At 55.6% G+C, this 16,329-nt stretch overlaps 1 protein-coding gene across 5 annotated transcripts; it reads right to left on the bottom strand.

Annotated features, from left to right (window-relative positions):
• Positions 1-97: 97 nt before the first annotated feature.
• On the bottom strand, positions 98-16,296 carry GTF2H4 (general transcription factor IIH subunit 4). Of its 5 annotated transcripts, XM_066208708.1 has the most exons (15): positions 16,247-16,296; positions 15,740-15,856; positions 15,553-15,707; positions 14,196-14,300; positions 11,176-11,307; positions 9,213-9,309; positions 8,251-8,339; positions 6,660-6,768; positions 5,718-5,786; positions 4,610-4,693; positions 3,810-3,960; positions 3,126-3,256; positions 2,140-2,187; positions 1,930-2,008; positions 99-1,643 (listed from the first exon to the last, which is right to left on the bottom strand). In XM_066208708.1, the coding sequence occupies exons 3-15, from the start codon at positions 15,678-15,680 to the stop codon at positions 1,453-1,455; spliced, it is 1,413 nt and encodes a 470-aa protein (XP_066064805.1). In that variant the 5' UTR covers positions 15,681-15,707; positions 15,740-15,856; positions 16,247-16,296; the 3' UTR covers positions 99-1,452. The 5 variants fall into 5 exon arrangements, with proteins under 5 accessions (XP_066064806.1, XP_066064805.1, XP_066064807.1 ...); XM_066208709.1 differs by having other exon boundaries at positions 98-1,672; positions 15,553-15,856; XM_066208710.1 differs by lacking the exon at positions 11,176-11,307 and having other exon boundaries at positions 15,553-15,856.
• Positions 16,297-16,329: the final 33 nt, after the last annotated feature.

A 16,329-nucleotide genomic window follows, 5' to 3' on the forward strand; every position in this document is an offset into this window, starting at 1 on the left:
GCCAATCGGCGCGCAGCGCGGGGAGGATTGAGCCAATCAGCGCGCGGCTCGCGCCTCCCGCCCTCGCGCGGCGGCCAATGGGAGCGTTGCGGCTGGCGAGGTCCCGCCCACCAGCGGTTCTACCGTAAGGCCGCGAGAGCGGTGGCGGTTTGCCGTAAGGGCGCGTGGAGAAGCGCAGCGGAAAAAAACGACGGCCGAAATTCCCGGTATTTTCCTTTTTTTTTCTTTTTTTTTTTACTTTTCCCCTCAAAAAATCCATCAATCCGATTCCTCCCTGAGAATTCCCCGCTGTTTCCCCCCCCAAAAAAAAACTCTGAGGGATTTTTCCCCTCAGAAATTTCCACCGGCCCCAGTTCCCGCCCCTCCGAAATTCCCGTTTTCCTCCCCAAAATCCGAATTTTTCCCATCGAATCCCCCCCCAAAATCTCTTTTTCCCTCAGGGATTCCCCCGCTTCCTTCTCAAAACTTCGCTCTTTTTTCCTCAAAACGATTTTACTACAAAAAACCCTTCCCAAAAAACGCCGTTTTTACAAAAAAAAAAAAAAAAGGAACAATTTTGGGGATTTCGGGGTTTTTGGGCTCCCAAACTCCAGGATTCTGGTGTTTTTAAGATCCCCAAACTCCAGAATTTCGGGGTTTTTGGGATCCCGAGCTCCAGAATTTCTGGGATTTTGGAGTTTTTAGAATCCCAGATTTCAGGATTTGGTCGATTTTGAACTCCCAAACTCCCGGATTTGGGGATTTTAAAACTCCCAAACTCGGGGATTTTGTGGGTTTTGGGCTCCCAAACTCTGGAATTTCGGGATTTTCAACCTCCCAAACCGAGGAATTTCGGGAATTTCGGGATTCCGGGGCTCAGCCGTTGTGTTTCTGCCGTTTCCAGAAGCGTTTGACGTCGGGGTGCCCCAGGAATCCCAAATTTGGGCTTTTTGGGCTCCCAAACCCCCGAATTTCGGGATTTTCAACCTCCCAAACCGAGGAATTTCGGGAATTTCGGGGTTCCGGGGCTCAGCCGTTGTGTTTCTGCCGTTTCCAGACGCGTTTGACGTCGGGGTGCCCCAGGAATCCCAAATTTGGGCTTTTTGGGCTCCCAAACTCTGGAATTTCAGGATTTTCAACCTCCCAAACCGAGGAATTTCGGGAATTTTGGGATTCTGGGGCTCAGCCGTTGTGTTTCTGCCGTTTCCAGAAGCGTTTGACGTCGGGGTGCCCCAGGAATCCCAAATTTGGGCTTTTTGGGCTCCCAAACTCCGGAATTTCGGGGTTTTTGGGCTCCCAAACTCTGGAATTTCAGGATTTTCAACCTCCCAAACTGAGGAATTTCGGGAATTTTGGGATTCTGGGGCTCAGCCGTTGTGTTTCTGCCGTTCCCAGAAGCGTTTGACGTCGGGGTGCCCCAGGAATCCCAAATTTGGGCTTTTTGGGCTCCCAAACCCCCGAATTTCGGGATTTTCAACCTCCCAAACCGAGGAATTTCGGGAATTTCGGGGTTCCGGGGCTCAGGCGTTGTGTTTCTGCCGTTTCCAGAAGCGTTTGACGTCGGGGTGGCCGGCGGGGGTGACCACCATGAGGCGCCGGGCCGGGTTCTCGAAGACCAGCACGCCCAGGGCGCGGGCGTGGTCCCGCAGCACCTCGAAATCCACCTGCGACAGGAACTGGTTGTACAGCACACCTGGACGGCGGGGGACAGCGGGGACGCGTCAAGGACACGGTCACCTCACCCTGGGGACGCACCCGGCGCGGGCATTTCCCCTCGGGGTGTCACCTCGTCCCGTGGGGGTGTCCCCAGGGTTGTCATTTCTCCCTTGGGGACGCTCTGGGGACACTTTGGGGACACCCTGGGGACACTTTGGGGACACCCTGGGGACACCCTGGGGACACTTTGGGGACACCCTGGGGACACCCTGGGGACACTTTTGGGGCTCTCACCGTCCGAGAAGCGCAGCCGGTCCCGCTCGAGCTCCCAGAGGCGGATCTGGTCTGTGATGGTCGGGGGCAGCACCGGGGTCTGGGGACACAGGGGACAGCGATGGGGACAGGGACAATGGGGACATTGGGGACAGAGGGGACAGGGCCACCCCCCCCCCCCCCCCCAGAGGATTTGGGGACCCCCCCGATGGGTTTTGGGGTCCCCCTCACCTGTTTGGCCATGGCGGGGTGGGCGCGAGTGCGCAGGAAGTGAATGATCTGTGGGGACACGGGCGTCACCGGGGCTGGCCCCAATGTCCCCAAGTGTCCCCAATGTCCCCAGTGTCCCCATTGATGTCCCGAATGTCCCCAGTGACCCCATACCCCTCATATCCCAGTGTCCCCAATGTCCTGTATCCCATATCCCCATGTTCCCATTGACATCCCCAGTGTCCCCATTGACGTCCCCAGTGTCCTCACTGCTGTCCCCATCGCTGTCCCCATGTCCCCACTGACGTCCCCATGTCCCCAGTGTCCCCATATCCCCATGTCCCCAATGTCCCCAGCATCCCCATTGATGTCCCCAGTGTCCCCATATCCCCATGTCCCCACTGTCCCCAGTGTCCCCGTTGCTGTCCCCAGTGTCCCCAGTGTCCCCGGTGTCCCCACTGATGTCCCCAGTGTCCCCACTGACATCCCTGTGTCCCCAGTGTCCCCAGTGTCCCCATTGAGGTCCCTGTGTCCCCATTGTCCCCACTGATGTCCCTGTGTCCCCAATGTCCCCATTGAGGTCCCCAATGTCTCCGGTGTCCCCACTGACCTCCCCGTGTCCCCAGTGTCCCCATTGATGTCCCCAGTGTCCCCAATGTCCCCAGTGTCCCCACTGACGTCCCCGTATCCCCATGTCCCCATTGCTGTCCCCATATCCCCATGTCCCCATTGACGTCCCCAGTGATGTCCCCGGTGTCCCCAATGTCCCCAGTGTCCCCACTGACGTCCCCGTATCCCCATGTCCCCATTGCTGTCCCCAGTGTCCCCATTGATGTCCCCAGTGTCCCCACTGACCTCCCCGTGTCCCCAGTGTCCCCAGTGATGTCCCCAGTGTCCCCAATGTCCCCAGTGTCCCCACTGACGTCCCCGTATCCCCATGTCCCCATTGACGTCCCCAGTGATGTCCCCAGTGATGTCCCCGGTGTCCCCGCGGGCGTCCCCAGCACCTGGTCGGCGGTGATGCCGTTGGCGATGGCGGCCTGCACGCTGTCCCTTGTCACCTGGGCCACCACCAGGTTGGGGAAGCGATAGAGGAGCTCCGAGAAGAGCGCGATGAGCGCCACCTGCAGCTCCGAGTCTGGGCACACGGGGGACATTGGGGGACATTGGGGGACATTGGGGGACAGGGGGGACATTGAGACACAAGGGGCATTGTGGGATCAAGGGGGGACAGGGAGGGGACAGAGGGTGTCCCCAGGTGCCCCCAGGTGTCCCCCAGGTGTCCTCAGGTGTCCCAGGTGTCCCCAGGTGCCCCCAGGTGTGTCCCAAGTGTCCCCAGGTGTGTCCCAGGTGTGTCCCAAGTGTCCCCAGGTGTGTCCCAGGTGCCCCCAGGTGTGTCCCAGGTGTCCCCAGGTGTGTCCCAGGTGTCCCCAGGTGTGTCCCCAGGTGTCCCAGGTGTGTCCCCAGGTGTCCCAGGTGCCCCCAGGTGCCCCCAGGTGTGTCCCAGGTGTCCCCAGCTATGTCCCAGGTGTCCCAGGTGTGTCCCCAGGTGTCCCAGGTGCCCCCAGGTGTGTCCCAGGTGCCCCCAGGTGTGTCCCAGGTGTCCCCAGCTATGTCCCAGGTGTCCCCAGGTGTGTCCCAGGTGTGTCCCAAGTGTACCCAGGTGTGTCCCCAGGTGTCCCAGGTGTCACCTGTGTAGGCATAGATGCGGTAGTTGGTCTCCACCAGGACGAAGCCGTGGCTGTCGGCCTCTGTCCCCGCCGGTGTCCCCGCCGGTGTCCCCGCCGTCCCCGAGGCCAGCGCGATGGCCAGCCGGGTCGGGTAGAACCGCCGCGACTTCCGCTGGGGACGGCGGCGTCACCCAGGGCTCCCCGAGGGTCCCCAGGTGACAACAGGTGTCCCCAGGTGTCCCCGAGGGTCCCCAGGTGACAACAGGTGTCCCCCAGGTGTCCCCGAGGGTCCCCAGGTGTCCCCGAGGGTCTCCAGGTGTCCCCAGGTGTCCCCCAGGTGTCCCCGAGGGTCCCCAGGTGTCCCCCGGGTGTCCCCAGGTGACAGCAGGTGTCCCCAGGTGTTCTCAGGTGTCCCCCAGTGTCACTCCTGTCACCTCCCCAAAGCTCCCAGTCCCTCCAGTCCCCTTCCAGTCCCCCCCCAGTCCCTCCCAGTCCCCCCAATCCTCCCCCAATCCCCTCCCAGTCCCTCCCAGTCCCTCCCAGTCCCTCCCAGTCCTCCCAGTCCCCCCCCAGTCCCTCCCAGTCCCTCCCAGTCCCCCCCAATCCCCTCCCAGTCCCCTCCCAGTCCCTCCCAGTCCCCCCAGTCCCCTCCCAGTCCCTCCCAGTCCCCCCAGTCCCCTCCCAGTCCCTCCCAGTCCCCCCAGTCCCCTCCCAGTCCCTCCCAGTCCCTCCCAATCCCCTCCCAGTCCCCTCCCAGTCCCCCCAGTCCCCTCCCAGTCCCTCCCAGTCCCTCCCAGTCCCCCCAGTCCCCCCAGTCCCACCTTCCTCTGGAACACGAGCCCGAACTCCCGCAGGTGCTGCAGGAAGGTGAGCAGGGACTCGCTCATCCCCTCCACCGAGTAGTCCTGCAACGCTCCCAGTTCACACCAGTTCACACCAGTTCACACCAGGAAGTTCCCACGCCCTCCCAGTCCATCCCAGTTCCTCCCAGTTCGCCCCAGTAACAGCCAAAAAACCCCTCCCAGTTCTGTGAGGAACTGTCCTGAAATGCTCCCAGTTCATCCCAGTAACCTCCCAGTTCATCCCAGTGACCCCCAGCTCATCCCAGTGACCTCCCAGTTCATCCCAGTGACCTCCCAGTTCATCCCAGTGACCCCCAGCTCATCCCAGTGACCTCCCAGTTCATCCCAGTGACCTCCCAGTTCATCCCAGTGACCCCCAGCTCATCCCAGTGACCTCCCAGTTCATCCCAGTGACCTCCCAGTTCATCCCAGTGATCTCCCAGTTCATCCCAGTGACCTCCCAGTTCATCCCAGTGACCCCCAGCTCATCCCAGTGACCTCCCAGTTCATCCCAGTGACCTCCCAGTTCATCCCAGTGACCCCCAGCTTATCCCAGTGACCTCCCAGTTCATCCCAGTGACCCCCAGCTTATCCCAGTGACCTCCCAGTTCATCCCAATCCCCTCCCAGTCCCCCCCAATCCCCTCCCAGTCCCCCCCAATCCCCTCTCAGTCCCCCCCAGTCCCCCCCAATCCCCTCCCAGTCCCCCCCAATCCCCTCCCAGTCCCTCCCAATCCCCTCCCAGTCCCTCCCAGTCCCCCCCAATCCCCCCCCAATCCCCTCCCAGTCCCTCCCAGTCCCCTCCCAGTCCCTCCCAGTCCCCCCCAATCCCCTCCCAGTCCCTCCCAGTCCCCCCAGTCCCCCCCAGTCCCCTCCCAGTCCCTCCCAGTCCCCTCCCAGTCCCTCCCAGTCCCCCCCAATCCCCTCCCAGTCCCTCCCAGTCCCCCCCAATCCCCTCCCAGTCCCCCCCAGTCCCCCCAGTCCCCTCCCAGTCCCCCCCAATCCCCTCCCAGTCCCTCCCAGTCCCCCCCAATCCCCTCCCAGTCCCTCCCAGTCCCTCCCAGTCCCCCCAGTCCCCCCAGTCCCACCTTGCCCAGGGTGGAGAAGCTCAGCTGGAACAGGAAGGACAAAATCTCCACCAGGTCCATCCCTCGCGCCTGGGGGGGGACACGACCCCGGGGGGAGTTTTTGGGGACCTCCCCCCACCCCGAAAATTCGGGAACTTCCCCCAGATTTTGGGGAAAAACCCTCAAATTTGGGGGAAAAAACAAAAAAAAAACAATTTTGGGGGGGACCCCCTGAAAGGTTTTAGGGAATTCCCCAAGATTTTAGAGACCCCCCCCCCCCAAACTTTTTGGAACTTCCACAATTTTTGTGACCCTCCCAATTTATTCTGACCCCCCCCAAATTTTTGTGACCCCTCCCAAATTATTGGGACCCCCCCAAATTTCTGTGACCTCCCCAAATTCCTGACTCCCCCAAATTTCTGTGACTCCCCCAAAATTTTTGAGACCCCCCAAATTTTTGTGACCCCCCCCAAAATTTTTGGGATTCCCACAATTTTTGGGACCCCTCCCAAATTTCTGTGACCCCCCCAAAATTTTTGGGACTCCCCAAATTTCTGTGACCCCCCAAATTTTTGTGACCCTCCCCAAAATTTTTGGGATTCCCACAATTTTTGTGACCCCTCCCAAATTTCTGTGACCCCCCCAAATTTCTGTGACTCCCCCAAATTTTTGGGACCCCTCCCAAATTTTTCTGATCCTCCCCAAATTTTTGTGACCCCCCCAAATTTCTGTGACTCCCCCCAAATTTTTGGGACCCCCCCAAATTTAGGAACCCCCCTCCCCAAATCCCAAACAACCAGCCCAGCCCAGGGATTCATTTTTTCCCCAGGGGTTGTTTTCGGGGTGAATTTGGGGTGTTTTTTTTTTTTTTTTTTTTTGGAGTTTATAAATTTTAGGAATTCTCACAAGTTTTAGGGTTGTTTTTTTTTTTTTAGGGGAGGGGGGATTTTGGGGTGTCCTGACCTCGGCCCCCCGCAGGTATTGCAGGATGAAGAACCAGAGCTGGGCCGGGGTGTCGAGCAGCAGGAACTGGAACCCGGCCGAGGTGATGCAGGGGGGCTCCCCCCCCTCGCTGAGGACCCCCCCCCCAAAATAAAACCTAAATTCGGGGAGTCAGGGAAACCCCCAAAATAACAGAGAAACGCCCCCCCAAAAAAATCAGAGCACCCCAGATTTTTAGTGGGAGGGGGTGTCAGGGAATTGCTTCCCCCCCCCCCCCGAAAAAAATTGGGGGTGGTCCCAAGATCTGCTGCCCCCTCCCCCCGCTCACCCCCCAAAAAAAATTCTATCCGAAATTTCCCCGAATCCCAGATCCCCAAAATCACCTCGGGACCCCCAAATTTCCACCCAGGACCCCAAAATTCTACCCAGGACCCCCCAAAATTCCCCCCAGGACCCCGAAATTCCCCCCAGGATCCCAAAAATTCCACCCAGGACCCCCAAAATTCCACCCAGAACCCCCAAAATTCCCCCCAGGACCCCCAAAACTCTACCCAGGATTCCTCAAATTCCCCCCAGGACCCCCAAAATTCCACTCAGGACCCTCAAATTCTCCCCAGGACCCCCCAAATTCAACCCAGGACCCCAAAATTCCACCCAGGACCCCCCAAATTCCATCCAGGACCCCCCAAAATTCCATCCAGGACCCCCAAATTCCATCCAGGACCCCCCAAATTCCATCCAGGACCCTCAAAATTCCCCCCAGGATCCCCCAAATTCCCCCCAGGATCCCCAAAATTCCCCCCAGGACCCCCCAAATTCCATCCAGGACCCCCCAAATTCCATCCAGGACCCTCAAAATTCCCCCCAGGACCCCAAAATTCCACCCAGGACCCCAAAATTCCCCCCAGGATCCCCCAAATTTCCCCCAGGACCCCCAAATTCAACCCAGGACCCCAAAATTCCACCCAGGACCCCCAAATTCCACCCAGGACCCCCCAAAATTCCACCCAGGACCCCCAAATTCCCCCCAGGATCCCCAAAATTCCCCCCAGGACCCCCCAAATTCTCCCCAGGACCCCCAAAATTCCGCCCAGAACCCCCAAAATTCCCCCCAGGACCCCCAAAACTCTACCCAGGATTCCCCAAATTCCCCCCAGGACCCCCAAATTCCACCCAGGACCCCCCAAATTCCCCCCAGGACCCCCCAAATTCCACCCAGGACCCCCTTTACACACCCCAAAACCTACTAAAAATCCTCCTAAATTATCCCTATGACCCCTCCGGACCCCTAAATCCCCAAAATCCCCCAAAATCTCCCTAAATTCTCCCCAAAACCCTCTGAAATTATCCTTACCACCTCTCAGAACCCCCTAAACCTCCAAAATCCCCCAAAAATTCCCCAAAATTCCCCCCAAACCTCTTCATGAGCCCGGCCTGCGCCATCACCTGTGCCAGGTCCCAAAATCCCCCTAAAAAACCCTCCAAAACCCCCCAAAACTCCCCAAAATCCTTCCAAATTCTCCTAAATTACCCCCAGGACACCCTAAACCCCCCAAAATCCCCCAAATTTCCCCCAAATCCCCCAAATTTTCCCCCAAAATTGGCCCCAAACCTCTTCATGAGCCCGGCCTGCACCAGCAGCTGCGCCAGGTCCTGGCTGACGGCGGCGCTCGGCGAGCCCACCATGAAATGTAAAACCACCTGAAAAAAACGGGGTCAGCACCTCAAAATCTCCCCAAAAAACCCCAAAATCCCGCCAACATCATCCCAAAAAACCCCAAATCCCCCCCAAAATCCCCCAAAATCTCCCAAAATCCTACAAAGAACCCCAAAATCCCACCAAAATCACCCCAAAAAACCCAAAATCTTCCCCAAAATCTCCCAAAATTCTACAAAGAACCCCAAAATCCCACCAAAATCATCCCAAAAAACCCAAAATCCCCCCCAAAATCCCCCAAAATCTCCCAAAATCCTACAAAGAACCCCAAAATCCCACCAAAATCATCCCAAAATCCCACAAAATCCACAAAACCCCCAAAATCCCACCAAAATCATGCCAAAAAACCCAAAATCCTACCAAAAAACCCCCAAATCCCACCAAAAACCCAAAATCACACCCAAATCCCACCAAAATCCCCCCCAAAACCACAAAATCCTACAAAAAAAACCCCAAATCCCACCAAAATCACCCCAAAACCCTTCAAAAACCCCCCAAATCCCCCCAAAGTCCCCAGAAATCCCCCAAAATAACCACAAAAACCCCAAAATCCCCCCCCAAAAAACCCACAAAACCCCAAAAAAAACCCCCAAAAACCCCCCAAATCCCCCCAAACCCCTCAAAACCCCTCAAAAATCCCCCAAATCCCTCAAAAAGCCCCAAAATCCCCCCAACTCCCCCCAAAATCCCCAGAAATCACCCCAAAATAACCACAAAAACCTCCAAAATTCCCCGAAAAAACCCCAAAATTCCCCCCAAAAAACCCCGAAAAAACCCCCAAATCTCCCCAAAACACCCCAAATCTCCCCAAACCCCCCAAAAACCCCCAAATCTCCCCAAATCTCCCCAAATCTCACCTCCCATCGCTCCTCGGCGTATTTGTCCAGCGCAGAGACGTCCCGGGCGTGTCTGTCGGGGCCCAGCGGGGCCGTGTCGTCCGACCAGGCCTTGCCCCTGGGGGAACCCCAAAACCGGAGTTTCTGGGGGGCTCGGGACCCCAAAAAACCCCCAAAACCGCCCCCCAAAACCCCCAGACCCAAAAAGTCCCAAAATTGGGCCAAAATTTCCTCAAAAACTCGGATTTTTTGAGGGATGAATCCTGAATTCCCATCTCAGCCTTGCCCCTGGGGGAACGCCAAAATTGGAGTTTCTGGGGGGGTCGGGACCCCAAAAAAAAACCCCCAAAAAACCCCAAAACCACCCAAAAAATCCCAAAAACCGCCCCCCAAAACCCCCAGGGCCAAAAAGTCCCAAAATTGGGCCAAAATTTCCTGATAAACGAATCCCGAATTCCCACCTGGGCCTTGTTTTTGTGGGAACCCCAAAATCGGAGTTTCTGAGGGGATCGAGACCCCAAAAAAACCCCAAAAACCCCCCAAAACCACCCAAAAAACCCCAAAAACCGCCCCCCAAAACCCCCAGGGCCAAAAAGTCCCAAAATTGGGCCAAAATTTCCTCAAAAACTCGGATTTTCTGAGGGATGAACCCTGAATTCCCATCTCAGCCTTGCCCCTGGGGGAACCCCAAAATTGGAGTTTCTGGGGGGGTCGGGACCCCAAAAAAAACCCACAAAAAACCCAAAAAAACCCCCAAAACCCCCCCAAAAACCCCACCCTAAAAACCCCCAGACCCACAAAGTTTTTCCTCATTTCCCCCCCCATGTTTTCCACATTTTCCCCCCAGATTTTCCCATTTTTCCCCCAATTTCCCCCCAGATTTTCTCCTTTTCCCCCCAGATTTTCCCCCAATTTTCCCCCAACTTTTCCCCATATTTTCCCCATATTTCCCCCAATTTTCCCCGAGTTTTCCCCCCAATTTTTCCCCATTTCTCCCCCCATTTCCCCCCAATTTCGTCCCATATTTTCTCCATTCCCCCAATTTTCCCCCAATTTCCCCCCAATTTTTCCCCATTTTCCCCCATATTTTCCCCAATTTCCCCCCAATTTTTCCCCATTTCTCCCCCAATTTCCCCCCAATTTTCCCCCATATTTCCCACAATTTTCCCCCAATTTCCCCCCAATTTTTCCCCATTTTCCCCCATATTTTCCCCAATTTCCCCCCAATTTTTCCCCATTTTCCCCCATATTTTCCCCCAATTTCCCCCCAATTTTTCCCCATTTTCCCCCAATTTTCCCCCAATTTCCCCCCAATTTTTCCCCATATTTCCCCCAATTTTTCCCCATTTCCCCCCAAATTATCCCAAATTTCCCCCCAATTTCCCCCCAATTTCCCCCCCAATTTCCCCCCAGATTTTCTCCTTTTCCCCCCATATTTTCCCCCATATTTTCCCCATTTCCCCCCAATTTTCCCCGTTTTTTCCCCCCATATTTCCCCCAATTTCCCCCCGTTTCTCCCCCCATATTTCCCCCAATTTTTCCCCATATTTTCCCCATTTTCCCCCAATTTTTCCCCCATTTCCCCCCAATTTCCCCCGTTTTTTCCCCCATATTTTCCCAATTTCCCCCAATTTTCCCCATATTTCTCCCAATTTCCCCCCATATTTTTCCCCATTTCCCCCATATTTTCCCCATTTCCCCCCCAATTTCCCCCCCATATTTTCCCCCAATTTCCCTCCACTTCCCCCTGTTTTTTCCCCATTTCTCCCCCAATTTCCCCCAAATTTTCCCCAATTTCCCCCCATTTCCCCCAATTTTCCCCCCAAATTCCCCCCATATTTTCCCCATTTCCCCCCCAATTTCCCCCCCATATTTTCCCCAATTTCCCCCCAATTTCCCCCCAATTTTTTCCCACATTTCCCCATTTTCCCCCCATATTTTCCCCCCATATTTTCCCCCCGTTTCCCCCCCAGCGTTTCCTCACCCCCCGAGCAGGGCCACCCTGAGGTTCTGTCGGAAGTTGGGGTGCAGGGCCACACCCGGGAGCCCCCCCGGGAGGGTGTGCGGGTGCCACAGCCGCAGCTCCAGCAGCACGTCCTGGCTCTGCTGCTGCTCCCTGGGGCACGGGGACGACAGCGACACCCAGAATACACCCGGGACACCCGGAAACAGCCGGAAAACAGCCGAAAACGCACCCGGAAACAGCCGGAAAACAGCCGAAAACGCACCCGGAAACAGCCGGAAAACAGCCGAAAACACACCCGGAAACAGCCGGAAAACAGCCGAAAACACACCCGGAAACAGCCAGAAAACAGCCGAAAATACACCCGGAAACAGCCGGAAAACAGCCGAAAACACACCCGGAAACAGCCGGAAAACAGCCGAAAATACACCCGGAAACAGCCGGAAAACAGCCGAAAACACACCCGGAAACAGCCGGAAAACAGCCGAAAACACACCCGGAAACAGCCGGAAAACAGCCGGAAAACAGCCGAAAACACACCCGGGACACCCGGAAACAGCCGGAAAACAGCCGAAAACACACCCGGGACACCCGAAAACACACCCGGAAACAGCCGGAAAACACCCGAAAACACACCCGGAAACAGCCGGAAAACAGCCGAAAACACACCCGGAAACAGCCGGAAAACAGCCAAAAATACACCCGGAAACAGCCGGAAACAGCTGGAAAACAGCCGAAAATACACCCGGAAACAGGCGGAAAACAGCCGAAAACACACCCGGACACAGCCAGAAAACAGCCGAAAACACACCCGGAAACAGCCGGAAAACAGCCGAAAACGCACCCGGGACACCCGGAAACAGCCGGAAAACAGCCGAAAACGCACCCGGAAACAGCCGGAAAACAGCCGGAAAACAGCCAAAAACGCACCCGGAAACAGCCGGAAAACAGCCGAAAACACACCCGGAAACAGCCGGAAAACAGCCGAAAACGCACCCGGAAACAGCCGGAAAACAGCCGAAAACGCACCCGGAAACAGCCGGAGAACAGCCGAAAACAGCCGAAAATACACCCGGGACACCCGGAAACAGCCGGAAACACACCCGGAAACAGCCGGAAAACAGCCGAAAACGCACCCGGAAACAGCCGGAGAACAGCCGAAAACAGCCGAAAATACACCCGGGACACCCGGAAACAGCCGGAAACACACCCGGAAACAGCCGGAAAACAGCCGAAAACACACCCGGAAACAGCCGGAGAACAGCCGAAAACACACCCGGAAACAGCCGGAAAACAGCCGAAAACACACCCGGAAACAGCCGGAAAACAGCCGGAAAACACACCCGGAAACAGCCGGGAAACAGCCGAAAACACACCCGGAAACAGCCGGAAAACAGCCGAAAACACACCCGGAAACAGCCGGAAAACAGCCGGAAAACAGCCGAAAACGCACCCGGAAACAGCCGGAAAACAGCCGAAAATACACCCGGAAACAGCCGGAAAACAGCCGAAAATACACCCGGGACAGCCGAAAACACCCAAAATACACACCCGGAAACAGCCGGAAAACAGCCGAAAACACACCCGGAAACAGCCGGAAAACAGCCGAAAATACACCCGGGACACCCCAAACCAGCCCTAAATGACCCCAAAATACACCGGAGATGTCCCAAAACATCCCAAAACACACCTGGGACACCCAGAACTCCATCAAAACATCCCAAAACCTGCCCAGGGACCCCCCAGACCCCACATTTCCCCCCCAACCCCCCCAGGACCCCCCAAATTTCCCCCCCAGCCCCACCTGCTGTGCTCCTTCTTGACCCAGAAACGCCCCCCAACCCCAAATTTCCCCCCCAGACCTCAAATTTCCCCCCCCAGACCCCAAACTTCTCCCCCAGACCCCAAATTTCTCTCTCCAACCCCCAAATTTCTCCCCCCCAGACCCCAAATTTCCCCCCCCAGACCCCAAATTTCTCCCCCCAGACCCCAAACTTCTCCCCCAGACCCCAAATTTCTCCCCCCAACCCCCAAATTTCCCCCCCAGCACTCCCCAAACCTCCCCAGCACCCCCCAAACCCCCACCCAGGACCCCCAAAACACCCCCAGCCCCATTTCTTGACCCAGAAACGCCCCCTCAGACCCCAAATTTCTCCCCCCAGACCCCAAATTTCCCCCTCAGGACCCCCCAACCCCCCCCCAGGACCCCCCAAATTTCCCCCCCAGCCCCACCTGCTGTGCTCCTTCTTGACCCAGAAACGCCCCCTCAGACCCCAAATTTCCCCCCCAGACCCCAAATTTCCCCCCCCAGACCCCAAATTTCTCCCCCCAGACCCCAAATTTCCCCCCCAGGACCCCCCAAACGACCCCCAGGACCCCCCAACCCCCAAATTCCCCCCTGCAACCCCCAAATTTCCCCCCCCAGACCCAAAATTTCCCCCCCAGCACCCCCCAAACCCCCCCAGGACCCCCCAACCTCCCCAGGACCCCCCAAACCCCCCCAGCCCCACCTGCTGTGCTCCTTCTTGACCCAGAAACGCCCCCCAGACCCCAAATTTCCCCCCCAGACCCCAAATTTCTCCCCCCAACCCCCAAATTTCCCCCCCAGCACCCCCCAAACCCCACCAGCATCCCCCAAATCCCCCCCAGGGACCCCCCAAAAGCCCCCAGCCCCATTTCTTGACCCAGAAACGCCCCCTCAGACCCCAAATTTCTCCCCCCAACCCCAAATTTCCCCCCCAGCACCCCCCAAACCTCCCCAGGACCCCCCAAACGACCCCCAGGACCCCCCAAAAGCCCCCAGCCCCATTTCTTGACCCAGAGACACCCCTCCCAGACCCCAAATTTCTCCCCCCAGACCCCAAATTTCCCCCTCAGGACCCCCCAACCCCCAAATTTCTCCCCCCAGACCCCAAATTTCTCCCCCCAACCCCCAAATTTCTCCCCCCAGACCCCAAATTTCTCCCCCCAACCCCCAAATTTCCCCCCCCAGACCCCAAATTTCCCCCTCAGGACCCCCCAAATTTCCCCCCCAGCCCCACCTGCTGTGCTCCTTCTTGACCCAGAGCCCCACGGCGGCCTGGGGCAGCGGCTGCTCCAGGAACAGCATCCTCATCACCCCGGCCTGGGCCAGCCCCGGCAGCTCCCTGGGGAGGGGAAATTCCGGGGGGGGGATTTTGGGGGGGCTCAGGAGCCTCAGAAACCCCCGAAGGACACCCCCAGAATAAAACCTAAAACCCTCCAAAAAAAAAAAAACCCCGAAAAACGCGTAAAAACTCTAAATTTGGGGGTTATTTAGGGGTTTTTGGGGGTGGTTTTAGAATAATTCGGGGTTATTTTGAGTTGATTGAGGGTCGTTTCGGGGTCGTTTGAGGTTATTCGGGGTTAATTAAGTTGTTTTGGGGTCATTTAGGAGGGTTTTGGGTTCCTCTAAAATTATTCTGGGTTCATTTAAAATCATTTTGGGTTCATTTAAAATCATTTTGGGGTTAATTAAAAAACATTTTTGGGTTCATTGAAAATTATTTTGGGCTCATTTAAAATTATTCTGGGTTCATTTAAAATCATTTGGGGTAAATTTAAAACATTTTGAGTTCATTTAAAATCATTTTGGGTTAATTAAAAATCATTTTGGGTTCATTTGAAATTACTTTGGGTTCATTTAAAATTACTTTGGGTTCATTTAAAATCATTTTGGGTTCATTTAAAATTATTCTGGGTTCGTTTAAAATTATCTCAGGTTAATTTAAAAATATTTTGGGTTAACTTAAAGTGATTTTGGGTTAATTTAAAATTATTCCGGGTTAATTTAAAATTATTTCAGGTTCATTTAAAATTATTCTGTGTTCATTTAAAATAATTTTGGGTTCATTTAAAAATTATTCTGGGTTAATTTAAAAATATTTCAGATTCATCAAAAAATATTGTGGATTAATTTGAAATTATTTTGGGTTCATTCAGAATTTTTTTGGGTTCATTTACGATCATTTCAGGCTCATTTAAAATGACTTTAAGTTCATTTAGGATTGTTTTGGGTTCCTTTAAAATCGTTTTGGGCTCACTTAAAATTACTTTGGGCTCCTTTAAAAATACTTTGGGTTCATTTAAAATTATTCCGTATTAATTCAAAATTATTTCAGCTCAACTTAAAGTTACTTCAAATTAATTTAAAATTATTTTAACTTAATTTAAAATTATTCTGAATTAATTTCAAATTATTTTAGGCTAATTCAAAATTATTTTGGGTTCGCTTACGATTATTTCAGGTTCATTTAAAATTATTTTTGGGTTCGTTTAAAGCTGTTCAGGTTTTGGCCTCACCTGAACACGGCCAGACAGGTGAGACCTGGGCTCATCTTGGGGTTAATTCAGGATGATTTGGGGATGTTTTGGCCTCACCTGAACACGGCCAGACAGGTAGCCGGGTGCCCGTAGAGCCGGTCCAGCGTGGGGGGGCTGAGCCCCCGCAGGAATTCCTGCAGGTTCTTACACTGGAGCTGCACCCGCGGGGCCACGGCCGCCTCCATCGCACCTGGGGCACACCTGGGGCACACCTGGGCACACCTGTGTTACACCTCCATCGCACCTGGGGCACACCTGGGCACACCTGGGCACACCTGTGTTACACCTCCATCGCACCTGGGGCACACCTGGGCACACCTGGGCACACCTGTGTTACACCTCCATCGCACCTGGGGCACACCTGTAAAACATCTGTGTTACACCTGGGGCACACCTGGGGTACCTGGGGCACACCTGGGGCACACCTGGGGTACCTGCATCACACCTGTATCCCACCTGGGGAATTGTCCCCATTCCGACCTCACCTCAAACCCAATTAACTCCGAACTCCCCCCAAATTACCCCAACCCCCTAATTACCTCCAAACGCCCCCGATTAACCCAAATTAACCCCGAACCCCCCAATTAATCCCCAAACCCCCCAATTAATCCCCAAGCCCTCCTTGCCCCCCGCTCCCCCCACTGCCCCCCGCCCCCAGCACCCCCCAAAAATCCCAATTTTCCCCCCAAATTCCCAATTTTCCCCTCAAAATAATCCCAATTTTCCCCCCCAAAACTGCCCCGAAACTCACCCCACGCCGCGGCCCAGGCCACGCCCCCTTCCCGCCCAGGCCACGCCCACCCGCCCCAACTCCCGCCCTTTCCTCCGGGTCAC

The sequence above is a fragment of the Chamaea fasciata genome, unplaced genomic scaffold (assembly GCF_029207755.1).
Source record: "Chamaea fasciata isolate MVZ Bird 193981 ecotype frontalis unplaced genomic scaffold, bChaFas1.0.hap1 SCAF_419, whole genome shotgun sequence".
Lineage (NCBI taxonomy): Eukaryota > Metazoa > Chordata > Aves > Passeriformes > Sylviidae > Chamaea > Chamaea fasciata.

Bases quoted from the DNA above. Each gene is read 5' to 3' on its own strand.
- GTF2H4 (XM_066208706.1), bottom strand. From the start codon at position 12,865: ATGGAGTTCTGGGTGTCCCAGGTGTGTTTTGGGATGTTTTGGGACATC. The intron at 9,310-11,175 runs GTGAGGAAACGC...GGGTTCCCCCAG, and splicing joins AGGGTGGCCCTGCTCGGGGG to GGGCAAGGCCTGGTCGGACG. The intron at 8,340-9,212 runs GTGAGATTTGGG...CGTTTTTTTCAG, and splicing joins ACGCCGAGGAGCGATGGGAG to GTGGTTTTACATTTCATGGT.